Source organism: Somniosus microcephalus, chromosome 15 (assembly GCF_052327205.1).
Source record: "Somniosus microcephalus isolate GS21.2 chromosome 15, FLI_Smic_1.0, whole genome shotgun sequence".
Lineage (NCBI taxonomy): Eukaryota > Metazoa > Chordata > Chondrichthyes > Squaliformes > Somniosidae > Somniosus > Somniosus microcephalus.
Genome location: NC_141001.1, coordinates 44603146 through 44630896, shown reverse-complemented (window position 1 = coordinate 44630896; position 27751 = coordinate 44603146). Strand labels below are relative to the sequence as shown.

General features: G+C 44.5%; 1 protein-coding gene across 3 annotated transcripts; it reads left to right on the top strand.

Moving 5' to 3' along the window:
* Positions 1–1727: 1727 nt before the first annotated feature.
* saal1 (serum amyloid A-like 1) lies at positions 1728–26977 on the top strand. 3 transcript variants are annotated; one of them, XM_086007712.1, is made up of 13 exons: positions 1728–1890; positions 7110–7262; positions 10034–10147; positions 10879–10962; positions 12185–12264; positions 14794–14853; positions 15926–16041; positions 17314–17491; positions 18785–18867; positions 19971–20156; positions 24123–24346; positions 24983–25075; positions 26262–26977. In XM_086007712.1, exons 1-13 carry the CDS (start codon positions 1849–1851, stop codon positions 26346–26348), a joined length of 1500 nt encoding a protein of 499 aa, XP_085863838.1. In that variant the 5' UTR covers positions 1728–1848; the 3' UTR covers positions 26349–26977. The 3 variants fall into 3 exon arrangements, with proteins under 3 accessions (XP_085863838.1, XP_085863839.1, XP_085863840.1); XM_086007713.1 differs by having other exon boundaries at positions 1735–1894; XM_086007714.1 differs by lacking the exon at positions 1728–1890 and adding an exon at positions 1955–2223.
* The last annotated feature ends 774 nt before the right edge of the window (positions 26978–27751 follow it).

Genomic DNA, 27751 nt, shown 5'->3' with positions numbered 1-27751 from the left:
TCCTTTGTTGAATCCTAAACTGCTCCCAATCCACAGAGGTGGGGTCAAGTAAAGTGGTGATGGTGTAGAGTATCCATGTGGACACTCACTGTGCCTGTGGATGATGTCATGGGGTAACGTATATGAGGAAGTGGGGGCTGGAACGTTCAACTTTCTGATTCACAGGGAAGTCAGATATGTACAAAAGCAAGATGATAATAGGGCACAACTTAAGATAACCACAGAAACCATTAAAGGGAAGGTTAGAAAAATCTTTACACAGAGAGTGGTTAGAATGTGGAATCCTCTGCTACAAACTAAAGTCCATAAATTCTTTTCAAAAGTAATTAGATGTATAAAAAAAAGGACCGCACAGAGGTAAAAAGAAAAACTGAACACTAGAAATCCAAAGCAGAAAATTCTAGGGTGAGCACTTGTGCAGTTTTTGAACCTGGCAATTTACCTGATTGAAAACTTGTCTGGCTTGGCGACAGCTCTTTGAGAATTAGAATTCTGCACAAGAGGCCGCTCCGCACATACGCAGAGGGAAAACGTTTAAGTTAATTTCTTCCATGCTTTAGCAGATGCTACAGACTGCTCGGAGAGTTACGTTGGTCAACCAAGCACATACCAGGCAGCAGTTGCACTGCACAAACTGCTGCTATTGACAAAGTAGGAAACAGATCTGTGAACACTAGGAAAATGGCAGGTGTGGGTCTGCTTTGCAGCGATGTGGTGACTCTTGCAATGGTACCCTGTTGAGTTTTGGACGAGACAAAACATGGCAGCCCCAGAAATGCACAGAAGAGCTCCTTGGCCAGAATTGAGAGATTTATGGAAGCAGAAAACTAGAGACAGCCGAGCCGGCGGGTGGCGCTGTGAGGGGAGGGTGGCGTGAAGCGGCGCCGAGCCGGCGGGTGGCGCTGTGAGGGGAGGGTGAAGCGGCGCCGAGCCGGCGGGTGGCGCTGTGAGGGGAGAGGGGGTGAAACGGCGCCGAGCCAGCGGGTGACGCTGTAAGGGGAGGGTGAGCCGGCGGGTGGCGCTGTGAGGGGAGAGGGGTGAAGCGGCGCCGAGCCGGCGGGTGGCGCTGTGAGGGGAGAGGGGGTGAAACGGCGCCGAGCCAGCGGGTGACGCTGTAAGGGGAGGGTGAGCCGGCGGGTGGCGCTGTGAGGGGAGAGGGGTGAAGCGGCGCCGAGCCGGCGGGTGGCGCTGTGAGGGGAGGGTGAAGCGGCGCCGAGCCGGCGGGTGGCGCTGTGAGGGGAGGGGGGTGAAGTGGCGCCGAGCCGGCGGGAGGCGCTGTGAGGGGAGGGGGGTGAAGCGGCGCTGAGCCGGCGGCTGGCGCTGTGAAGGGAGAGGGGTGAAGCGGCGCCGAGCCAGCGGGTGGCGCTGTGAAGGGAGAGGGGTGAAGCGGCGCCGAGCCGGCGGGTGGCGCTGTGAGGGGAGGGGGGTGAAGCGGCGCTGAGCCGGCGGCTGGCGCTGTGAGGGGAGAGGGGGTGAAGCGGCGCCGAGCCGGCGGGTGGCGCTGTGAGGGGAGAGGGGTGAAGCGGCGCTGAGCCGGCGGGTGGCGCTGTGAGGGGAGGTGGAGTGAAGCGGCGCCGAGCCGGCGGGTGGCGCTGTGAGGGGGGAGGGGGTGAAGCGGCGCCGAGCCGGCGGGTGGCGCTGTGAGGGGAGAGGGGTGAAGCGGCGCCGAGCCGGCGGGTGGCGCTGTGAGGGGAGAGGGGTGAAGCGGCGCCGAGCTGGCGGGTGGCGCTGTGAGGGGAGGGTGAATTGGCGCGGAGGGGTCTGTTATGGTTCGGTTGTGCGGAGAACAGAGGAGCGGGACTGGGTTATTGGTTGGTCGAAGTTTGAATTTGGCCTTTGCTTTCGTATATGAGAGAGCCTGAATCGGGGAAGCGAGAAGGAGCTGCTCCAGTGAGTGAGTCTGTGGAAGTTATGATGAACCTGTATAAAACACTGGTTTGGCCCCAACTGGACTATTGTGTCCAATTCTGGGCACTGCACTTTAGGAAGGATGTGAAGGCCTTAGAGAGGGTGCAGAAAAGATTTACAAGAATGGTTCCAGGGATGAGGGAATTCAGTTACGTGGATAGATTGGAGAAGCTGGGGTTGTTCTCCTTAGAGCAGCGAAGATTGATAGGAGATTTGATAGAGATGTTCAAAATCATGAGGGGTCTGGACAGAGTAGATAGAGAGAAACTGTTCCCATTGGCGGAAGGGTCGAGAACCAGAGGACACTGATTTAAGGTGATTGGCAAAAGAACCAAAGGCGACATGAGGAAAAACTTTTTTACGCAGCGAGTGGTTAAGATCTGGAGGCAGACTCAATTTTATCTTTCAAAAGGGAGCTGAATAAGTATCTATAGGAAATAAAATTGCAGGGCTACGGGGAAAGGGCAGAGGAGTGGGACTAGCTGAGAGTCACGGGCTTGATGGGCCGAATGGCCACCTTCTGTGCTGTAACCATTCTATGATTCCCTGACTATGATTACCAGCCCTACGCGTTTAGTCATCAGAACGAGGAGCAGGAGTAGGCCATTTGGCCCTTCGAGCCTGCTCCATCATTCAATAAGATCATGGCTGATCTTCTACCTCATCTCCACTTTCCTGCACTATCCCCATATCCCTTGATTCCCTTAATATTCAAAAATCTATCGATCTTTGTCTTGAATATACTCAACGGCTGAGCCTCCACAGGCCTCTGGGGTCGAGAATTCCAAAGATTCACCACCCTCTGAGTGAAGAAATTTCTCCTCATCTCAGTCCTAAATGGCCGACCCCTTATTCTGAGACTGTGACCCCTGGTTCTAGACTCGCCAGCCAGGGGAAACATCCTCCCTGCATCTACCCAATCAAGCCCTGTAAGAATTTTGTATGTTTCAATGAGATCACCTCCCATTCTTCTAAACTCTAGAGAATATAGGCCTAGTCTACTCAATCTGTCCTCATAGGACAATCCCCCCCCACCTCAGGAGCCAGTCTTGTGAACCTTCGTTGCACTCCCTCAATGGCAAGTATATCCTTCCTTGGGTAAGACCACCAAAACTGTACACAATAGTCCAATCTCTCACCATTTAAAAAATACCCTGATTTTCTATTTTTCCCACTAAAGCGGATAACTTCACATTTCTCCACGTTATATTCCATTTGCCATGTTCTTGCCCACTCACTTATCCTGTCTATATCCCCTTGAAGCCTCCTTGCATCCTTCTCACAACTTACATTCCCACCCAGCTTTGTATCATCAGCAAACTTGAATATATTACATTTGGTCCCCTCATCCAAATCATTGATGTAGATTGTGAATAGATGAGGCTCAAGCACTGATCCTTGCGGTACCCCACTAGTTACAGCCTGTCAACCTGAAAATGACCCGTTTATTTCTACTCTCTGTTTTCTGTCCGTTAACCAATCCTCAGTCCATGCTAGTATATTACCCCCAATCCCATGAGCCCTAATTTTGTTTAATAACCTCTTGTGTGGCACTTTATCGAATGCCTTCTGAAAATCCAAATACACCACATCCACTGGTTCTCCCTGATCTATTCTGCTAGAGTGATTCCAGGAATGAGGGACTTCAGTTACGTGAAAAGAACTCTTAACAGATTTGTCTAACACAATTTCCCTTTCATAAATCCGTGTTGACTGTCCAATCCTATTATTATTTTCTAAGTGCCCTGTTAGCACGTCCTCAATAATAGATTCTAGCATTTTCCCTTCTACTGATGTCAGGCTAACTGGTCTGTCGTTCCCCATTTTCTCTCCCTCCTTTCTTAAATAGTGGGGTTACATTTGCCACCTTCCAATCCGCGGGAACCGTTCTAGAGTCTATGGAATTTTGGAAAATGGCAACCAATGTATCCACTATCTCTATAGCCATCTCGTTCACAACCCCAGGCCATCAGGTCCAGGGGATTTGTCGGCTTTCTGTCCCATTAATTTCTCCAGTACTATTTTTTTTACCAATACTAATTTCTTTCAGTTCCTCATTCTCGCTAGAGCCTTGGTTCTCCACTATTTCCGGGAAGTTTTTTGAGTCGTCTTCTGTGAAGACAGACACAAAGTATTTGTTGAATTTCTCTGCCATTTCCTTATTCCCCATTATAATTTCTCCTGTCTCATAAGAGACCCACATTTATTTTTGCTAATCTTTTCCTTTTTACATACCTATAGAAGCGTTTACAGTCTGTTTTTATATCTCTCGCTAGTTTACTCTCATATTCTGTTTTCCCTTTATCAATTTCTTGGTCCTCCTTTGCTGAATTTTAAAATCCTCCCAGTCCTCAGGCTTACTACTGTTTTTGGCAGCATTATAAGCCTCTTCCTTTGATCTAATACTATCTTTAATTTCTCTTGTTAGTCACGGTTGGACCACTTTTCCTGTGGGGTTTTAGTACCTTAAAGGAATGTATATTTATTGTAAATTATGTATTAATTCTTTAAAAGCTAGCCATTGCTTCTTTACCATCATACCTTTTAATGTAGTTTCCCAATCTACCTTAGCCAACTCGCCCCTCATACCTGTGTAGTTTGTTTTGTTTAGATTTAAGACCCTAGTTTCGGATTTAACTAAATCACTTTCAAACTCAATATAAAATTCTATCATATTATGGTCACTCTTCCCTAAAGGCCCCTTTACTACAAGGTTATTAACCCTTTCTCATTGCACAATACTAGATTTAAAATAGCCTGTTCCCTACTTGGTTCCTCAGCATACTGATCTAGAAAACTATCTTGTATACATTCCATGAATTCGTCCTCCACACTATTACTGCAAATGCGGTTTGCCCAGTCTATATGTAGATTAAATTCCCCCATGATTACTCTATTATCCTTGTTACATGTGCCTCTAATTTCCTGATTTATACTCTGCCCTACATTACAATTACACTGTTTGGGGGCCTATAAACAACTCCCACCAATGTTTTCTGCCCCTTGCTGTTTCTTAGCTCCACACAAACTGATTCTACTTCTTGATTTTCGGAGCTAAGATCCTTTCTCTCTCCTGTCTTTATCCCATCCTTTATTATCAGGGCTACCCCTCCTCCTTTTCCATTTTGCCTATCTCTTCTAAAAGTTAAGTATCCTGGAATATTATTTATTTCCCAACCTTGGCCACTTTGCAACCACGTCTCCATTATGGCTCTGAGATCAAACCTGTTCATTTCTATCTGCGCTATTAATTCATCCATTTTGTTGCGAATGCTTCACGCATTCAGATATAGTGCCTTCAGCTTTGACTTATTTCTATTTTTCACTGATGTCACCCTCATCACTGATGCCTTATTACCTTTGTTACTCTCTCTGTCCCTTCCTGACCCACTCTGCTTATTTTTACCCCAAACTCTGCTCTAGAGCCTTGACATTTCTCTCGCTGCTTTTAAATTTACTCTTTCCTAAATCCTCCCACCCCCCCTCCTTCATTAGTTTAAAGCCCTGTCTACTGCCCTAGTTATTTGGTTTGCCAGGACACTGGTCCCAGCCCAGTTTAAGTGGAGCCCGTCCCAACGGAACAGCTCCCTCTTTCCCCAGTACTGGTGCCAGTACCCCATGAACTGAAACCCCTTCCTCCCACACCACTCTTTGAGCCACACATTGAAACCTCTAATCTGTTTGTCCCTATGCCAATTTGTGCGTGACTCGGGTAACAATCCAGAGATTATTACCTTTGAGAATTTGCTTTTTAATTTGGATCCTAGCTCCTCAAACTCCCTCAGCAGAACCTCATTCCTAGTTCTACCTATGTCGTTGGTTCCTACGTGGACCATGACAACTGGATCCTCCCCCTCCCACTTCAAGTTCTTCTCCAGCTGCAAGGAGATGTCTTTAACCCTGGCACCGGGCAGGCAACATAACCTTCGGAACTCTCGGTCACTGTTGCAGAGAACAGTATCTATCCCCCTGACTATACTGTCCCCTACCACAACTACATTCCCTTTCACTCCCCCCCCACTTGAATGGCCTCCTGCACAATGGTGCCACGTTCAGCTTGCTCATCCATCCTGCAGGCTTTTCCCTCATCCACACAGGCAGCAAGAACCTCATACCTGTTGGACAAGGGCAAAGGCTGAGGCTCCTCCAGCACTGCACCTGGGGTCCCCTTACCTGCCTGAGTTGCAGTCACACCCTCCTGTCCCGGACCACTAACCAGACCTGTACCACTATCTAACCTAAGGGGTGTGACTGCTCCTGGATCAAAGTGTCCTGGTAACTCTCCCCATCTCTGATGCCCCGCAATGTCTGCACCTCAGACTCCAGCTCAAAAACTCTGAGCTGAAGTTCCTCAAGATGCAGGCACTTACTGCAAACGTGGTTGTCCAGGATCACAATACTCTCCACAAACTCCCACATGCTGCAGTTGCGACACACCACCTGCACTGCCATCCCTATATGACCTTGTTTTATTTAATTAAATTTAATTAAATTTGTAATTAAGTAACTTAGTTTACAGTGTAGTTTCTTGACTACTTACTTGATCTAGATTAAGTTAAGGGTACTGAAATTATATAGCTACCTATAACACACAGCACTACAAGTCGTGTAGGCAAAAAGCAGCAACTCCTTCCCCCTCTTCTCCAAATTCCCAAATAAAACACTCTGTTCAAGTCCACTCTGTTTAATCCCGCTCTGTGCAGTCTTACCCACAGAGCCAGTCTGTGAGTGCCCCTGTGTATATCTGAGATTTCCAGGGCTGCAGCTTCATTCATACCTTCAGAAACTGTTTATGACCATGCGCCTATCTCTATAGGTCTATGTGTAATTTCTGTATCGCAGTGTGTGTAAGGAACACATTTTATGGCGAGCTGTGTTGCTCACCAGGAGCTCCTGGTACCGGCTGTCTAACTAACCAAATGAAAATATGAGAGTAAATTAGAAAGTGGACAGTAAGCCTATCAGCATTTGAAAAAAAGACAGATTAATGTTTCAGATGGGAACTCTTCTTCACTGTGACCTTATAAAGGGGCTTCTCCTGCCTTACTTTCCGTGTGTGACATGAGGTGATCTGTGTGCGGGCTGTGGGTGCTGTTTTTTTGATGTCTGCAGAGTTTGGGCAAACTTCCACCCAGTTTCTCTTCCTACCCACCATACCCTCCTGATGGTTTAATGCTGCGTTTCCCGTGCTTCCCTCATAGGATTGTCTGGACATTCTGAATGCTGGGATGGATCGCAATCCATCCCCACCACCGAGTGACGAAAGTGATGATGAGACCACCAGAGACGATGCAATTGGAAACACGGTCTACAGCAAGCACTGGTTGTTCAGCACACTCATGCGGCTGATTGAGGTAACATCTGCGTTCTGTGCTTGAGTGGTGTACATAAAAATGCAGCAGATATTTTGAAATGACAGTAATGCAGATTTGATCAATCACAATTGGACACTTTAGTTCCTCAGTAGATTTGGATGGCAAATGAATTGAATGGTCTTTTACTCAGCAATACAGATTGAAAGGCCGTGGGTTGAATTCTTGGCCTGTGCTGAATTACCTAATCTCAGTTAAGGTTGGGATGTACTGTTGCCCTAATTGTCCCTGGTTTTGTTGAGGGGAGGTCAGTCAGAGTTCATGCTGCTATTCGCTATCGATTAATCTTTGAGAAAAGGGAATATATATGTGTGGATGACAGACTTAGGCTCGACAATGATGTCCTACGTGATTGAGTAGCCTATTGGTAGCAAGGCCTTGGAGAGGGTGCAGAGGAGATTTACAAAAATTGTACTAGGGATGAGGGACTTCAGTCATGTGAAGAGATTAGAGAAACTAGGATTGTTCTTGGAGCAAAGAAGGTTGAGAGATTTAATAGAGATGTTCAAAATTATGAAGGGTTCTTATAGAGTGAGAAAGATGAAAGTGTTTCCACTGGACAGCCAGTAACCAGAAGATAAAGATTTAAAAGAATTGATTAAAAAAAGCTGGGGGCGAGGAGGGGAATTTATTTTGCAGCGAGTTGTTGTGATCTGGAATGCACTGCCTGAAAGGGTGGTAGCAGATTCACAAGTAACTTCCAAAAGGGATTTGGATGAATATTTGAAAAGGAAAAATTTGCCGAACTATGGGGAAAGAGCAGGGGAGTGGGACTAATTATATAGCTCTTTCCAACAGTCGGCACAGGCACGATGGGCCGTTCTGTAAGATTCTATACTTAACTCATTTCCATCTGACCAATCGTCTGAGCTTGACTGTAGACCCCTGTGATAGTCAATTATTTGTGGAGACTAATTCTTAACATTTCCTTTGGGTTAAAATGAATGAACTGCTCTCCTGACGGCCCTATGAATTTATACAGCGGGTAGCTGGGCTTCATAGAGCAAGAAGGTCCCAGGTTTGATCTCCGGTTTGTGCTGCGATAGAAGATCTTAACTGGGGTAGTAATGGGAGGGTGCTACAATTGTTCTGAGCTGCCCTTGGTTAGGGATGGGAAAATCGTCGCTGGAAGGTGCACATGTATAAACATTGGGTGATGTGAAAAGGTTATAATGAGATGTTTTAATTTTTAGTAGCCTCGCTGTGTTCTCAGTAAGTAGAACCAAAAGCTACAGCCTCTCGCATTTCTGCCCCTGCAGAGATATTGTACCCTTAGGAGTTGCACAGATCTTAGTTCACCAGTATAAATGGCACTCTTCAGTTCTAGTCGTTCCAGAAGATTGAAAGGCCAACGCACTTGAATTAATTTCAAGCTCCAAGTTGAAATACAAAGTTTATTTCTAATAATATTGACAAGCAAATAGAAGACAGAATAATTTTACACAAAGACTAGCTGCTAACTCCCAGACCTTTGGTGATGCTCTCCACTTCTTCAGTATATATATATAATATATATAAGCTTTAGGATCACAAGTCTGTATTTGATTCCAACTGTCTAACAATAGTTCTTGGAGACTCTCTGTATTGCATCCCTCTTTTTTACATGATCTCCCCCTAGCAACTGAAAGCCTGATGGGTACGTATCCTATTTCTCTTTGATTTGCCCAGCAATCACAGTGAATTCAATATATGGACATAAAAATTTGAATCCTTTTCAGCCAATGTTTTTTTCACAGTGCATTGAATATGACTTGCACAACATAAATGTCATTGGCACCTGGGAAACGGTGTCCTGGGCTCAATTAGCACATTAAAGCAGCCTGAGGATGCAGACCAAAGCGAATTTACAGCAGTCTAGAAAGCTTCCCAAATGCATCCAGGTGTCTTTGTGAAAGTAGTGCGCCAGACATGAGTTGTTAGAATCATAGAATGGTTACAGCACAGAAGGTGGCCGTTCGGCCCGTCGAGCCCGTGCCGGCTCTCTGCAAGAGCACTTCAGCTAGTCCCACTCCCCCGCCCTTTCCCCATAGCCCTGCAAAGTTTTTTCCTTCAGGTACTTATCCAATTCCCTTTTGAAAGCCACGATGGAATCCACCTCCACCACCCTTTCGGGCAGTGCATTTCAGATCCTAACCACTTGCTGCGTATAAAGTTTTTCCTCATGTTGCCTTTGGTTCTCCTGCCAATCACCTTAAATCTGTGTCCTCTTCTACCAATGGGAGCAGTTTCTCTCTATCTACTCTGTCTAGACCTCTCATGATTTTGAACACCTCTATCAAACCTCCTCTCAACCTTCTCTGCTCTAAGGAGAACAACCCCAACTTCTCTAGTCTATCCATGTAACTGAATTTCCTCATCCCTGGAACCATTCTTGTAAATCTTTTCTGCACCCTCTCTAAGGCCTTCACATCCTTCCTAAAGTGCGGTGCCCAGAATTGGCACAATAGTCCAGTTGAGGCCGAACCAGTGTTTTATAAAGATTAATCATAACTTCCTTGCTTTTGTACTCTATGCCTCTATTTATAAAGCATCCTTTAATGGCAAGGAAGCAGTGGTATTGGCTGCCATTCTTGGTTGAGATTTACTTGTTCTGTATAAGAGGTCAGGGTTCTTCTTGTGACCTCAAACACCGAACTTTATTGCAGTTACAGGTTTTTATCAGGGTATCTAGCAGGAAGAGACATTCACAGATGCAGAGCCAAATGCCGGGGGACACTGTAAAATATATTAATTGTCCTGTTTCACTTTCTCAGCTTGTCTCTCCAGTGGGTGAAGAGGCAGAAGTGTCGGGTTCCAGAGCCGAGACAGAGCTGGATGAAGACCTGGAGAATGAGATCTGTAAAGTCTGGGACATGTCTATGGATGAGGTAATCATAGGGCTGTGTGGAGGCCTTGAATGTGATGGTACTTGATAGCTGTTTGAAAGTAGATGACTGCCAGATTTGGAGGCACTATCCTATCTATGTCCCAAAGCTCCTGTCACCTCACTGTTACTGTCCTCTGCATGGTTGTTCACTCCCACTCAAAATCCTTTCACTATTTACTGTTCCATCTTTAAATTCTCCTCCCTGGCTCTACACTCCATCCTTGGGATGAGCAAGAAGATGAACTGATCTCTAGCTTTGGAGGTAAATAAGAGCATCTCTTCCAGCTGATGCTTCTGATTCTTTATTTCACCTCCCCGGGAAGGTTCAAGTGAAATGGGAAACTGGTGTGGAGAATTCACCAGTCGACTATTTTTCCTCTCGCACTGTAGTCCAGCACCAAAGGAGATACCAAAGGAGCTCTACACTGAAAAAACTCTGCTCTGGAGTGATAACGTGGAAATTTTGTTTTGCAATCATAGCTTCACACTTTTCATTCTGGAAAAGACTGATGATTGAAGGGTCGGGTTCTCCAAGACGTGTGTGGTTAGTGCCTCTGACCCTATGAGATGCATGATCACTGTTCTCCGACCCTATGAGGTGTGCGGTCATCTCCGACCCTATGAGATGTGCGGTCACCGCCTATGACCCTTTGAGATATGTAGTCACTGTCCCCTGACTCAGATGTATGTCACCATTGCCTGCTAACCCAAGCTTTGTGTTTTGTGTTACAGGATGTTGCTGTATTTCTTCAGGAATTCAATGCTACGGACATCTTATTAGGAATTATTGGTAAATCCAAGTGTCCCAGACTAACGGTGAGTAATGACAGCGGTGAGTGAAGAGTGCAGTAAGTGAGGGGTTATTCACAATGTTATACATTGCTGTATACAGTAGGCAGCGACACACAACTTGTCAGGTGCGTGATTGCCAACAGCGAGGGTGACCTGGCAATCAAACTTCTGCAGCATAGGTACCTAGTTTTATAATATCACCCATGGCAATAATAACTGGTTTGTAATAATGCTTTCCTAGATATGAGTGTTATAAATCTTCTCATCATCATGAAGAAATGACTCATGAAATAACACTGGACGGCCAGCTGGTGGCGCCGTCCAAGGAGTATAAATACTCGGGCGTGGGCCCAGCTTGCCCAGGGACATTTTGTAAGACAGGAACTAGTGAAGGACAACTAGACCTCCATGTTCTGAAACAAGTTGAGTAAAGCCTTGCTTTATACTCAAACCAAGTGCGTAGTGAGTGTTATTACGTCAATGAGTATAAGTTTGTAACAACTTCCTGCTGTTGGGCATAGTAGGCCTCCGGTTTGTAATAAGATATCCCCCTCTCGCTGTTCTGTGGCTGTAATTGGCCGGTGCGCAACTTGGAATAGATTGAAAAGAAACGTGGTTGTCCCTGACTATGGAGACATCCTCCAGGAGGGCCTCTGCTGACATGAACTGAACATCTTTCCCAGTTATCTGATCTGCAGTGATGTGGGGAAAATAGTTATGGGCAGAACAGCTACTTTGGGATCTCAGTTAAAAGGTGGGCCTATTTTACTCTGAAAATACTTTTTCTATGGTGTAATGTTCCACTTTAAAATACTGAGAGGTGCAGGTATGTAAGTGGCTAACTAAAAGACATGGCTTTGAACTAAACACACATCAATCACCGAGTAGTGCTTCTATTGGAGTAGATGCTCAGAAAAAGCATACATTACTGTGTGAAAAACGAGCTGGATAATGATCTCATTGGGAATGAGATTAATGGTTATGATCAAATGACGTTTTATGTGCTCTGGAGATGGGGGGGGAATTGCCTGAGTTTGCATTATTATTGTTGAGGATCAGAGAGTATTTATACAGAACTTTCCCTCAGGAGATTAAATGATGGGACAGAGTCCATGGTGGGATAGATTGTACATGGTCTGTGGAAGGAGCGATCTTCAGTTAAATGCTAATTTCTCATTCCATATTTTTCTTGTACAACAATGTTGTGGAATTGCTTGATAAAGTGACTCTTCTTCTTCGAGGTTAGGAGATCTGCGTTGGTATCCTGGGGAACATGGCTTGTTACAAGGAGACCTGCCAGTCAATCACTAACAACGATAATCTCGTGTGAGTATTGGTAGGCGTGCCATGCTGCATATTCTTGCATCAAAAGCTAGGAACAACATTAAATCTCTTCCTTAGTGAGCCTTGCTGGTGCAATGGGCTATTGGGAAAACTGGAAAAAGCCCGATTTAAAGTCCACTGCTTAGAATTCTCCAATTCTGTTTTGTTACCTCTGATGTTCTCCCCATCTCTCCTGCAAATGGAACAGTGTAAGATAGAGTGAGCAGGGCAAATCGTAATTGAGATTTCCAGTTGTCAGTGATGCACCAAAGGCTTGGTCTCACACCAAAGAAGCAACCCCTCTGTATCCCCCAACAGTCACAACAAAGCTCGTGAAATTTTAGAAGTGACATTTATGAGCTGCATGGAGCTGCTTCCTGTGTACAGTTTATCACCAAAAAGTGTCTCCTACATTATAGATCGAATCAGTTCACCAATAAACTCTCTTACTTGTTTTCTAATTGAAAACCTGAACGAAATCTTGGCTGCACTGGGGAGGTGTAGGGATTCGTTACATAATCATAGTATTTAAAACAAAGATAGTCGGTCAAGAAAGCTGCATAGAAAACAAGTAATTGAAGTAGCCTTTACACTCTGGGACAGAGGTTCAAACCCAGCCCAGACTGATGGGATGAATGTCTCCTCTTACTGCTGTCCGTAAGGGTTCTATGTGAAAAAGAGTTGGGCAGTCTCAATCCAGTTCCTAGTGGGCTCGCTGCACAGCACAAAACTGCACCAGCAATTTCACTTGGAGAGGTTCTAGGATAGTTGGTGTGGGAAACGCAAAAAAGCAATGCTAGTGTACCATGAGAGTATTGTCCTGAGGTTGGGGTTGAGGCACAATGTAGAAGGAGCTTTACTCTGGATCTATTTCTTGTGTCTGACCTGGGAGTGCCTGATTGGGCAATGTAAATTCAGCTTTACTCTGCATCTAACTGCTGTACCTGACCTGCGATTGCTTGGTGCTGCCCTTGAATAGCACAAACTTTGCCAAAAGAAAAGTATTAAAACACCCAGAAATGATCAGAAGTGTGAAGGCTCCCAATAATAAACATTGGTGAGTGTTTCAGTGTGTGATGTCTCCGATAGAGGTGTGGGAAACTTTTAACATTCCCCACATAGGCGTCGACAACATAAGCCCCTAAGACTGTTGTAATTTTGCTCCCAATTGCAGATCATGTCAGATACCACAGTGTAGCCATTCTTCCTTTCAACATCGGCTAAAAATATTTTTAATAACGTGCATTGAGCATCTAGGTTACGATATGTGGCACAGTGGATTTGTCCTATGACAAAGGATGTGGGTTGGCTGGAGCTGGAGAGAGGTGCAGTACCAGGTGTTGTATCTTTTAAGGATTTATTTTGTATTTTTACGACAGGCTTGATGTCTCAAAATGAACTCCTAAGCTGCTCTTGTAAATATCCACTTACCAATGATCGCTGTTTAAGAATCATGCTGTATGCCAACCCCCATTGGGAATCCTCATTTTATTGTCGATATTTTCCAACAAGAAGCTGCTCTTTGTAGCCACAGACTATAAGATGTAGAATAAGGAGGGAGGCAGTATAATTTATTGAACCTAAAAGCTCTGCGAGAAGGATTTTGGGCTTGAATCCACATACTTATTGAATTGGTCAACAGTTTGGTCTAATTTATGATTTAGATTTATGATTTATAAAGCAAAGTATGGCTTCAATTGAAGTTGCTCCACAGATTCTATAATACCTCAAAGAATGGCTAAATTAGGAATCAGAGAGGAAGTGTTGGTGTTGTGAAGAAGGATAACTTCTTATATGATTTACATATTGTGGAACTGTCCTAAGATTTTCCCCTTCTGGGAGTCCACAATGAGAGCCTTAGCCAAGGCAGGGCATCACTCTTGATTATCCTCCTAAAGTATGTTTGTTGGCATTAATATCAGAGGTGACAGCTCCACATTGTTTACACAGACTGATTGCTGGTGGCAAAGAGGGTCATTGTCTTGGAATGGCTCAAAGGAATCACCTACATCTTGCCACTGTGATGCGGGCCACGAGAATATGGATCTGGAGAGACTAATGTTCTGTAATACTGTACTGCCAGATTTGGGAAGTAATGACGAGGACCCTTGCAGTACAAGGTTAAGAGGTTCAGTTGCCACATTGTATATGGAAAATTGCCTCCTGTGTAGCTGTCTTGGACCTGACTTCCCTCCTGGGATCAAGGAGCCTAAGATGGGGCAAGTTGGGCCTGTCTTGGCATTGAGAAGAATGCCCTTCTTTATTTCTTCTTTCCTTCCCTGTTTCTTGTTTCTGTTTGGTGGGTTATTTAGAAAGGGTTTGTAGGGCTATAATTGTTCTTGGGATGTGAGTGACGTTGACAAGAGATGGTGCTTTCAAGAGAAGAGGGAAGAAAATTAGGGAGAAAATGAGTGTTTATTTCAGTTAGGGGGAGTTATGCTGGGTGTTCCTTTGATTTGGGATTGAGGGGAGTCTGAGCTGGGAATAATTGGCCTGTTTTACTGATTGTCTTGTTTCTGTTTTGTTTCACAGTGAGGTGCTGCTGTTGCTACTGGGAGACGCGGACCCACCCACTCTCTTGGAGACTAGCAGGTAGATTTTTTGAATACTTTCATGCTGTACCGTGTATTATTCTGTGTACTGGAGCTGTGGAGATCGCATGTTACTTCATTACTTTATAGCTGAATCACTTTATGAATTATTTGTACACATAAAAAGAAAAATCTAGAATGGTGGATTTTTTTAATGGTGGTGATGGGCCTTCTCTGGGAACTGCTGCAGTCCTTGTGATGAAGGTACTCCCATAATTTTGTTAGGTAGGGAATTCTAAGATTTTGACCCAGCAATGATGAAGGAGCAGTGATACCCATCCAAGTCAGGATGGCGAGTGACTTGTAGGAGAATTTGGAGGTAATGTTCCCATTACATTGCTACGTTTGCACCACTTTTGAGGTCATGGGACTGGGAGGAAATTTGATGTAAAACTGGAAATGTGCAGCAGGTCAGTCAGCGTGCGTAAGCGCGGTTAATGTTTTAGATGGGGCCTTTCATCAGAACTGGCGGATATGCAGAGCTCCAATGGAAATGTTAACCTATCTTTCCCTTTCAGATACTGACTGATTTGTTGTCTATTTTCTGTTTTTATTTTTGGAATTTCTGTCCAGCTTTTTTCATACTTGTGTTGTGCTCTCTGCCCCTGATATGATCCAATTGTTAGTATGTATTGGACCCAATATCTGATCCTGATTGACAATATATTTACTGGTCTGTACCTGGTTGCCAATTGCCACAGTGGGTTTGATCCTGATCCTGACCATAGATGTGGACGAGATTCCTTCATTGCAAACAATAGACATTCTTTGTTGGTACTGGCTGACATGGGATTTTAGTAAAATGTAAAAGTGACTGATATGTGCCTATTTGAACTGAGAGAAACAACCAACAGTAGAATTAGATCCCATCCTTCCAAACTTGTGTGTGTGTGGAGGGACCATTTTGACCTGTAGCATGAAGTACTGATACTTACAGGTCTGCTGTTGGTGGTGATGAGTTAAGCCCAATAATTACACTGGACTGATACAGTCACAATACTAGAATACACTGATACCACTGGTGGCCTCTCAGTGATGTTAGATATTATGGTTGATGTCTCTCTGTTTGGCAGGTTAATACTGACCTGTCTTTCTCAGCCAGATGTCGCCACCATCTGGGTTGACCAAATCCACAAGCAGCGCTCTGTTCAGGAGAATGTATGCTTCATAATGCAGAGCTCCACAAATGGTAAGTGACTGTGACTTTTCATGCAAGCCAGATAACCAGAAAGCATGTGAATGGAGGAGTCGGCATCATTCGCCTTATTTTCAGTTTTCTTATAGCTTATACAGGTTATTAATCCCTTATCTGAAACCCTTGGGGCCAGATGTGTTTCAGAATTCGGATTTTTTCGGATTTCAGAACGGTAGGGGTATCTGCAGCTCTTTTTGACATTTTCACAGTGAAATTAAACTCAAAATCACAAAATAACAAAAAATATCAGAGAGCAGCAGACGCACGTGTGACTGGTAGCAGCGCTGAGACACAACTGACGCCTCACACCTGCGTGGGTCAAGCATCGGCCGCGTCGGGTCATGTTTGGCGCCACTCGGGTCATGTCGTGTACACGAGTGACGCTCCACGAAAAAAACTTTCGGTTTTCAGAGCTTTTCGAATTTTGGAATTGCGGATAAGGGATTGTGGACCTGTATCTGAGATAGGACAATCTGTGTCTGTGTCTGAGGTTTGGGAGGGGGTGGGGTGGAAGGTTGTGAGGTTGGAGAAGTGGGTGCACGTATGCATGCATGTGAAATTGGAAGGGGGAGGAGTGTGGACTGATGCATTCTTCAGATGATAAGCTTGCAGTATTACAGTGACCTGTGGGAGCTGGTCAGCTGTGGCTCAGTTGTATTACTCTCACCGCTGAGTCAGAAGGTTGTGGGTTCACGTCCCGCTCCAGGGACTTCAGCACAAAATCTAGGCTGCAACTTCAGTGCAGTATCAAGGGAGTCCTTCACTGTCAGAGATGCCGTCTTTCGGATGAGATGTTAAATCGAGGACCCCGTATGCCCTCTCACGTGGACATAAAAGATCCCATGGCATTCTTTTGAAAAAGAGCATGGGAGTTCTCCCCTGTGTCCTGACTAACATTTATTCCTCAACCAGCACCTAAAAAAGCAGATTATCTGGTCATTATCACATTGCTGTTTGTGGAACCTTGCTGTGTGCAAATTAGCTGTCGCTACATTACAACAGTGACTACACTTCAAAAGTACTTCATTGGTTGTAAAGCGCTTTGGGATATCCTGAGGTTGTGAAAAGCGTTGTATAAATGCAAGTCTGTCTTTCTTTCTGGACAGTGGTATTATCAGTATACTGTCTGTGGTGTGCCCAGGTCTCTGAGTGCTGCAATCTTACCTGCAGCATGTGCTGACCAAGTCTGTTGAGTGCAGTTGCAAAGAACCAATCTGGACTGCATTGTTTGTGAGGCTGGTGGTAATTTGTATTTTCTCTGGTTAGCTGACTTGTTGGGGAAGATTGGTGAGATGGTCGATAAACTCTTCGACTTGGACAAGGAGCTAATGCTGAGCTGGGTCAGGGACTCAAAGGAGTTGCCTGATGCATCGACCACAGAGCAGGAGAAAACAGCCGAGTGTGTGATGGTCCCTTGCTTATTGGAAGCAGCCAGACAACTCAGGTAAGTTTTGGGAAAAGGGACGTGGCCCCTATATCTAGGGCTACAGGAGAGTTCTGGTATAGTAACTGTAAACCCAGTGACACTTTTTTCTATGTTTTAAACTTTCTTTCCTTTTTTCAGATACTCCCCCACCCCAATGACTGACGAATTCTAGACTCTCGGGATAGGGTTGGGGGGGTGTTCTCACTTGGATCTCAGCAATGGATGTTTGTAATTTCATACTAGATCCAAATGAACTGTGTAAAAAGTATTCTGAAGTACTGTTACAGTCTTGGTATGTTCATGCTGTTTTCTCACTGAATGGATTGGCACCGGTTCCTTAAGCAGTCTGAGTCTCTGATCTATCAGAAATTTGTGTTCTTTCACTTTCTGCCCTGATCTAGAGATTGTTATTGCACACTGCAATTTATATAGGATGTCCATTATGTTTCCAATCTATCCCAATAATTGAAAATATTACACACCGGCTCAAGCTAAAACAACTCATCAAATTTATTTATAAAATCATGTACAATTTAAAATATCATGTACAAAATTAGACTAATATTAGCATGCAAGACTTCGAATTTATAAAGTACAGAGCTGTCTCCAGTGGTTGGATTAGTCTCCTGTTGGACACTGGCATTTCACCTCTGAATTGGGCTCAAATGCAGCCTGGCTTGGCAGTGTGAAAGTCTCCTATCTGCTGACTATATGGGTTTTATGGAACCACAGCACAGCACAAAACTGTGCCTAACGCAGTACTGAATTGACAATGTCACCGACAGGCCACAGGGTGGCTGGTGTTAGAAAATGGTAAAATGTCATACTGGTACAGTAGGGAGTAATTTTCTGAGGTTGGTGCTGAGGCATACTGTTGGAGCTTTATTCTACATCTAACCTGTGCTATACCTGACCTGGGAGTGCTTGATGCTAACAATAGGTGCCTGAAATGGAAAGCATTCCATTCCCCAGCAGTAACATCGCTCATCTTGATGGACACAAAAACTAGTACAAAAAAAGCCAAGAGCTGCAGTTAGTAGGAGAGCCCAATAACACAGGATGAAATGGCACTCACCTGGACCAGTGCTGTCTGCCCAGTTCTGTGAGGTGTCAGATGATCAGTAACTGAGGTTGGGTGAACTGTGAGGTGGGAATATGTATAGTTACATGCATGTAAAATTGGGATGTGAGAAGTGTGGACATGTGTTACTGAGACCTAATCTGCCCAATTACTGAGGGCTGTGGTTTCTGCTTTAAGCATAGGATGCCGACTGGTGTGTTTTGGCCTCATTATTGTTTGCTGTTGTTTAGGACAGACAGTATTGAGGGGCTAGAGGTTTACATGCATATACTGCAGCTGCTCACTACAGCGGATGAAGGGATCCAGGCAATAGGTAACTTTCTTATTCTTTACTTCTTATCTACAGTGCTTCCACATTCAGTCTGGTGTTCTGAAACAAAACTAGCACTGAAATTTCACTTTTTGTTCAAAGTACATCATCAATATCTCTCACTGACATTAAAATGGTGTGCACACTTCCTGTTCATCATAATCCTTGTGTCATGACTCTGTTATGCGAATATGTCACACTGGGGGCTGAAATTATGTTTTCATTCAACAAATCAGAACTTTGTAACCATGAAGACTGAGGAAAATCCACCAATTCAAAAAATACAGAAAATTAACTTATTAATAGTTTTTTTTCAGAATCAGTTTGCTGCATTTAGTTACTGTTTAGGTGCTTTAAGGCAACTGCTGGCGAGTGGCCATTTCTCTTGAGCGTTTACTGCTTTTGTGAATATAAATGACTAGCTCTATCTTGTTTCAGTGGCAGTGGAAACCTAGTTTTCAAAGATTTTGTAAGCTTGCTGGTTCTGGCCCACTGAATGCGCAGAGTAGGTTCAGTACAGCTGATGTCATGACTTCAATAGTGGAAAGCCAGTCAAAGCAGGGATACCTGGGATCCAGTTTAATTTCCATTTACAGCAACAACAACCCCATTAGAATGTGCCAGTTGAAATCTGTAATGCTAAGTACATGTGCAAAAATTGGGTTCCTTTAATCCCAATCACTGTTTTACAGGATTAATGAGAGTAGTGGGCCCTAACGTAGCTGGGAGGGGAGTGGGTAGAGGTTGTCTTCTGAAACGGATTAAAATGAGCGGCAGTGCAAAACACGTTTTGTTCTTGGTGTCTGGCTGCCCTGGGTGAGCTCTTGAGTTAGTCTGAAGTCTGGCTCCTCCTCTCCAGTCAGTGGAACAGCACTGGGATAATTCCCATCACCAACAGCTAGCATGACTTGATTTTGATGGAAGACAAGAAATTTACATTTTTTTGAAGAAAAAGTCAAAACAAGATATTTGTAAGTGCATTTTTCACTATAAAGTAGAGGACTACTTTAAACAAAAAATACTGTCTAGACTTTCTTTGCCCATTAACTGTGCCCAGGCAGCATTCTATTCACTAACTGCTTCGTAATGAATCTCTCTCCTTGTAGTGAAAACTCCAGACAAGGGAGAGGCAACCTGGACTCTTCTGTATGACATTGTTTGCACTGACCTTTGCCAGGATGATGACCCATCGATTATCGTAGAGGAACAGGCGAGTGTGCTGTCCTCCACTCTGGCTGTCCTTTCAGCAATGTTTGCTTCATACACGGAGAACTACATTAAGATTGAGCAAAGTGAGTGAGTTCAGCAAGTTCTGGGGAAGATTTTGTGTGGGGGGGGGGGGTGCGGGCGCGGGGGAACGCAGTATAATAACTCTGACCCTGACACCTTGTGGGTGGTGATGAGATTCTTTATTGAGGTAATCAAACTAAGCACAAATTAAGACAATTACAATGCTCGAGCGATAGTTAGAAGAACAGAATGATATTACCCTGTTCCCTTCTTAATTAGTCATAACCCAACCGGTATTCTCTTCTCTGTAGCTTTACCTTTACCTCTGACCTCTTACAATCACCTGTACTTATGTTGGTCTTGTAATCGTACAAACCTGACCTTTGCACCTGGAGCCTCTAAATGTGAAGTTAATTTTCCAACATAACCAGATCAGGGAAGATAAGGTTGATGAATTTAGACTGGAGCAGGACAAGGCTGATCAGCCATGAGGCTAAATTCTGAGGATAAGGGGTAAGCCATTTAGGACTGAAATGAGGAGGAATTTCTTCACCCAGAGAGTGGTGAACCTGTGGAATTCTCTGCCACAGAGGGCGGTGGAGGCTAGTTCATTAAATATATTCAAGAAAGAGTTGGATATATTTCTTGAGGCTAAAGAGATCAAGGGATATGGAGAGAAGGCAGGGACAGGGTACTGAATTTGGATGATCAGCCATGATCACATTGAATGGCGGAGCAGGCTCGAAGGGCCGAATGGCCTACTCCTGCTCCTATCTACTATGTTTCTATGTTTAAGAGACAGTACATTGTCCAGAGCTACAGTGGCTAAGGTAAGGTTGGTTGACCATGAGCAGCTTATCTCAACAAAGCATTGTTACTAAATTATTTTAAAGACATTACTTAGGACTACAGTAGCTAAGCTAAGCACAGGTTAAAGCATTTTAGTTTTAACCGTTTCATTGCCAGGCAGCGTAATTAAAATTTTATGTATGCCATATCTTCAAAGGCTCTTGCTCAAATCTTCTTTGACCTGCATTCTTACAATAGCAACAAGCGAAGGGAATAATTTCACTTCTTGGCCGTCACATACTGAGACCACACACTTCATTGATATGTAAATTATTCATCAGCCACAAGCTTACCAAGAAGAAAGTGGTATCTTAAAATAAAAACTGGCTCCGAATGTGTAGAGACAGTAACATGTTTTCTAAGTTCGGTTAAGAATAACGAATTCGGTTATAAAAGATGTAATAGCAGAGCACTTGGAAAGCAGTGACTGGATCGGACAAAGTCAACATGGATTTACAAAAGGTAAATCATGCTTGACTAATCTACTGGAGTTTTTTGAGGATGTAACTGGTAAAATAGATAAGGGAGAACCAGTGGATGTGGTGTATTTGGACTTTCAGAAGGCTTTCGATAAGGTCCCGCATAAGAGATTAGCGTGCAAAATTAAGGCACATGGGATTTGGGGGCAAGGTATTGACTTGGATAGAGAACTGGTTGGCGGACAGAAAGCAAAGAGTTGGAATAAACGGGTCGTTTTCCGAGTGGCAGGCAGTGACTAGTGGGGTACCGCAAGGATCGGTCCTTGGACCCCAGCTGTTCACAATATATATTAATGATCTGGACGAGGGAATTGGATGTAATATCTCCAAATTTGCAGACGACACAAAGCTGGGTGGGAGGGTATGCTGTGAGGAGGATGTCGTGAAACTCCAGTACGATTTGGACATGTTGGGTGATTGGGCAGAAACATGGCAAGTGCACTATAATGTGGATAAATGTGAGGTTATCCACTTTGGTGGCAAAAACAGGAAGGCAGATTATTATTTGAATGGCAATAGATTGGGAGAAGGGGAAGTGCAAAGAGACCTGGGTGTTCTTGTGCACCAGTCGCTGAAGGTAAGCATGCAGGTGCAGCAGGCGGTTAAGAAGGCAAATGGTATGTTGGCCTTTGTAGCAACAGGGTTCAAGTACAAGAACAAGGATGTCTTGCTGCAGTTGTACAGGGCCTTGGTGAGACCACACCTTGAGTATTGTGTGCAGTTTTGGTCGCCTTACCTGAGGAAGGACGTTCTTGCCATGGAAGGAGTGCAGCGAAGATTCACCAGGCTGATACCTGGGATGGCAGGAATGATGTATGAGGAGAGATTGTGTCGATTGGGCTTATACTCACTGGAGTTTAGAAGATTGAGAGGGGATCTCATCGAAACCTATAAAATTCTGTCAGGCCTGGACAGACTAGATGCAGGAAGGATGTTTCTGATGGCCGGGGAGTCCAGAACCAGGGCTCATAGTCTAAGGATAAGGGGTAAGCCATTTAGGACTGAAATGAGGAGGAATTTCTTCACCCAGAGAGTGGTGAACCTGTGGAATTCTCTGCCACAGAGGGCGGTGGAGACCAGTTCATTAAATATATTCAAGAAAGAGTTGGATATATTTCTTAAGGCTAAAGGGATCAAGGGATATGGGGAGAAGGCAGGGACAGGGTACTGAATTTGGATGATCAGCCATGATCTCATTGAATGGCGGAGCAGGGCCGAATGGCCTACTCCTGCTCCTATCTTCTATGTTTCTATGTAACTCCCCCGATGAACTAGTGAGTAGATGCACCACGCCCTCTGTTACTGAGGCAGTCAGACCAGGAAGCTGCCATCTCCAGTCTATGCTGAGTCAGCTGATCTGAACCAGGATAGCGGTAGGGTGCTACAGTTGGCTGCAATGCCTCAGGATAAGAGGGAAGAAAGGCAGCAAAGTTCCCACTTCCGATTCAGAGTCTCCTGCTGGATTGTGCGTGTGCGTAAGTGCATTGTCGAATAGCCCACTGACACCCAAAACATGAAGAAATGCTCAGGTACTGGAAAGTGGCCAATGCTATGAAACTGTTCCCCCAGGTAAAGTCAAAACGTTTTGGATACCAGGTGGGAAAATAGGCACTTTTTTTAAAGTATATTTGCTCAGAGCCAATCTGTTTGTGTTACTTTTAATAAACAAAAATAAGTTATGCTAAACCTTTATAAATCACTGGTTAGGCCTCAGCTGAAATATTGTGTCCAATTCTGGGCACCACACTTAGAGGAAGGATGTCAAGGTTATGGAAATGGTGCAGCGGAGATTTATTAGATTGGTACCAGGGATGAGGGACTTCGGTTATGTGGCGAGAGTAGAGAAGCTTGGGATTGTTCTCCTTAGAGCAGAGAAGTTTAAGGGGAGATTTAATAGCGGTGTTCAAAATGATGAATGGTTTTGATAGAGTAACTACTGACGAACTGTTCCAACTGGCAGGAAGGTCGGTAACCAGAAGACTCAGATTTAAGGTAATTGGCAAAAGAACCAGAGAGGAGATGTGGAGAAATGTTTTAATGCAGTGACTTGTTACGATCTGGAATGCACTACCTGAAAGTGTGATGGAAGCAGATTCAATAGTAACTTTCAAAAGGGAATTGGATATATACTGGAAAAGGAAACATTTGCAGGGCTATGGGGAAAGAGCAGGGGAGTGGGACTAATTGGACAGCTCTTTCAAAGAGCCCTGTGTATAGAATCATACAGCACAGTGGCCACCTTCTGTGCTGTATGATTCTATGAACTCCTCCTTTAAGACCTTCCTTAAAACCCACCTCTTTGACCAAGCTTTTGGTGTCCTCTCCTAATGTCTCCGCGCCCATTTTCTTTTGATGACATCTCTGAAGTGCTTTGGGACATTTTTCTATGTTAAAGGTGCTTCTATAAATGCAAGTTATTGTTGATGCAGTTCATTCTCCACTGAGAACTATTAGTGCGAAGCGAAGACTGGCTGAAGCAAAGTCTGCAGAAAGGACTAAGTAGCAATTGCGACGATTTGCCATGAATCCTCTCCAATCGGTCTCCTGTTTGACAAGTGTATTACCCGTCCAAAATTGATTTCCATCTGAAGTGTGTGCTTGTTTAGGGCCCCACTCTATCCTGTCTGAAGTGTATGATTTGCTCAGTTCAGTTGGTTTAGCAGCAGCATTCTTCAGCTTTGTGTGTTCTGCCTGTCGCAGATCTTCCCTTGCTCAGTACACTGCTGCGAGTTTTGTTCTACGCAGAGGAATGTCAGAAGAAACCTTCGGAGGGAACAAGAAGACCCAGCGCGGACAAATGGTCTGTCCCATCTCCGGTAGCTGGTGCCCAGAAGGGGAAACGGCGGGAGGGAGACTTCCACCTCAAAATTCTCCTGGATATCTGCTGTGAATTCCTCTCTGAAATCTTCATGGACATCTCTAAGGTATGAATGTATACCGGGAACATCAGAGGAATAACTGTGGTGGAGGGGTGGGTGACGATTTGGGGGAGAAGGAAAATAAAGGGGATTGAGGCTCCCGATTGGGAGTGATGGCCCCATTGGGGATGGAGGGGGTTAATGGAGGCAGTGAGGGTGGGAGGAGAGATTGCAACTGGGAACAGGGATGGGGGTGGGGCTGAGGATCTCGGGATCGGTGAGAGAGCACTTGTGCTCTGGCAGCAAGTTATTATGATCTGGAATGCACTACCTGAAAGTGTGATGGAAGCAAATTCATTAGTAACTTTCCAAAGGGATTTGGATATATCCTGGAAAAGGAAGAATTTGCCGGGCTATGGAGAAAGAGAAAAATCATTTTTGGCAGTTAACAAATGTGCAAGTTCCAAAAGACATTCAGGACTCATGTGCCGTTTCATTTCAGTGATGTGTGCCAGTGGCAAACATTTGCTTTAGGTGTTTTTTTTTTTATTGCACTTGTCTCTTAAAAAATTCTGCTGCTCATAAATCACCCACTGACGACAGTGTGATTGACTGCTCCTCAGTCATGTAACTGCTCAGGTTTTGGTCAGAAACCGTCACGGTGCACTGTGTTAACTATGATTCTCTCTGTTGTGCTTGTAGGAGATTGTGTCAAAAAGCTTTAAAGAAGGGTACTTGAGCCAGGAGATGTGCATCTGTGCCCTTCACCACCTCCTCCCTCTGTACAACACTGCTGTGAGTATTTTCACTTGACTGGTCTCTTCCTCTGAAGGTTCCAGCAAACCTTTACTCTTGGCCTGGAGCTTGGGTAAAATCTTGTTTCACCATAAGATCACCTGAAAGAGAAAGGAAAGTTAAAGTTTCTGTGACTCTTGGTCAGGAGTGATCATGCTTAAATTAAAACAGAAAATACTGGAACTAAATCATGGGCTCATCAGGATCTGAAAGAAGAAGACGGGTTGACATGTCAGGTGGAGATCTTTCATCAACTTGGCACATTAACCTGTGTGATTTCTTTCAGATGTTGCCGGACTTATATATTTCCAGCATTCAAAGATTTTCTCCACAATTGTGCAACAATTAGTGGGTTGGAACAGGAAAAAAATGCAAGCAGGTGTTGATGTTTTGAGGACCGTGCATGTGTTTAGCGCAGCCTGCTAGTTACAGCGTAAAGCACGAGGATGTTTTTATTTGCTTCTCTCTGATTTTCTGCACTTGCCCCATCTCACTTGAAGGTATTGACACCTTGCTGGGTCTTGGTTCTATGGGTACTAATTGACTTTGGGAACATCAACACAGAGCCTTGTCAATGAATGTTGGCAGGCCATTTGATCATAAGTGGGCAGCACAGTGAGCCTGATTTCTGTCCACTTACGTGAACTTTCTAGTAGAGATCTGTGGGTAATGATTAGGAGCAGGGACTCTAGCTGATTTTTCCCCCTCTCCCAAGACCAGTGGTGCTCAGACTGATCGACATGGTCCTATCAGTGTCCCATCTGAGATCAGGGTGGGGGAGGGGGAAATGCTCTTCTAAAGTTGGCACTGATGAACATTGTTGGGGCAAAGTAGAGCAAGCTTTATTCTGCATCCAACTGTGTTATACCTGACCTGAGTGACCTTGATGGGACAGTGTAGAGGGAGCTTTACTCTGCACCTAACCCATGCTGTACCTGGCTTTGTAATGGTTAATGGAGAATTTATGGAGCAAGCTTTAGTCTTTGTTCAACTGTATTGTACCTTACCCGAGAGTGCTTGTTGCTGACACACTCTGCCTGATATGAAAAGTGTTCCGTTCCCCAGCACTAGCATTCTTCAACTTGCTGAGCCAAAAATTGTGCCAAAAAAGTTTTAATAAAATTGATGCACATTTCATCCAGCTCTAAGTCCTCACTTCTGACGGATTAAGTTTAATTTCTTCCAGGTCGAAAGGTTCCACGCCATCTTAACAGAGGTACAGCCGGACATGGTGGAGCGATTACTACTGGAGTTCCCCAATCTCAGATCCTGACTGAATGGGAGTTGTTGCCACCACTGAGAGGGAAACTATTGTACTGAAACTATACTGAGTGGGGAGCAGATGGCTGAAAAACATAGAAGCCATAGCTGTCTAAATGCACATATCTCTGACAGAGATGACTGCAGCTTTGTCAATCACAGAGGTATCATATCTACAGAACTACATTTGAGTAGAATTTTAACCTCTTCAGCCATTTCAGTGCGGTTTCTGAGCATCACAGGACATTATTGCCACAGCTGAATGAAGTTTCTTTCTCTTGGTGTCTAGTGTGAGGGAGGCTAGCAGTCAATTGTGAGAAGTTCCAAGACTGAGTGAAGTCACTGATTGAGCTCTGCCCTGTCTCTAGCCTCCTGAAAACGTGACATTGCAGCAGCAGCTTCATCTTGTACCTTCCACCTGTTCGATTCCGAGGACATGTCACGGCATCGGGGCTGGAAATCGACACCTGAAGCTTCAACCTGTACCTTCCACCTGTCCCCAGCCTCCTGGAGACATGGTGCAGTATTGGGCTGGGAACTCGCACTATCAGCACTAGCCTGCTGATGCTTCATCCATGCTGATGGACATAACATTGCGCACAGAGGGTTTTTTCCCCAATAAATGTTTGCTTTTTGTTTTAACCAGTGGTTACTGTATAAAGCATATTTACAAGAATGTTTTCAGCTGGCTGAAGCCGCTCGATGAAATGTTTTCACAAATCCTTCAGAATAATTTCAGGGACTAACTAGCTTCCACTGGCACAGTAATGTGCACAGAATGGCAGAATTCATGTGACATAATCATTTGCAAATACATTGCCCTGATGACGCAGTGGGTACATGAACCAATGGTCTGGTACTAAGCTATAGCCATCAGAAGGTTCCAATAACCATCGCTGGTCATTGCTGAGATAGCTGATCTTGGCCAGGGCAACAGTTGGGTTGCTACAATTGGCTTCGCAACCCTGGGTTAGGTCAGCCAAAAATGAGTCAAGGATGCTTCTCCTCGTGGCTTTCCAATCACCCCTGCTGGAAAATGTGTTTGCGCATCAGGTAAGAACAGGATTGGGCTTAGCAATGATGCCACCCACGACTAAATGGCCTGTTGACATTCGCTTATGAACAATGACCACTCGGGCAAGAAACCAGAAGGTAACCGGTGACCTTGGAACTATACCACAGCAATAGTGCTTTCAGGACAGAAATGGAAAGAAATATTTGTACTCACTCATGCAGATTATAATGTGTACACCTAGACGGTATAATAATATATACTTGCAGATTATAATAATATCTATAATCTATATTAATGACCTAGATGAAGGGACCAAGTGTAATGTATCCAAGTTTGCTGATAATGCAAAGCTAGGTGGGGACAGTAAGCTGTGAGGAGAACACAGCGTCTGCAAAGGGATA

Excerpts from the sequence above, each read along its gene's own strand:
- saal1 (XM_086007712.1), top strand. The coding sequence starts at position 1,849 with ATGAGAGAGCCTGAATCGGGGAAGCGAGAAGGAGCTGCTCCA. Across the intron at positions 12,265-14,793 it reads ACTAACAACGATAATCTCGT|TGAGGTGCTGCTGTTGCTAC; the intron begins GTGAGTATTGGT and ends TTTGTTTCACAG. Across the intron at positions 16,042-17,313 it reads AATGCAGAGCTCCACAAATG|CTGACTTGTTGGGGAAGATT; the intron begins GTAAGTGACTGT and ends TTCTCTGGTTAG.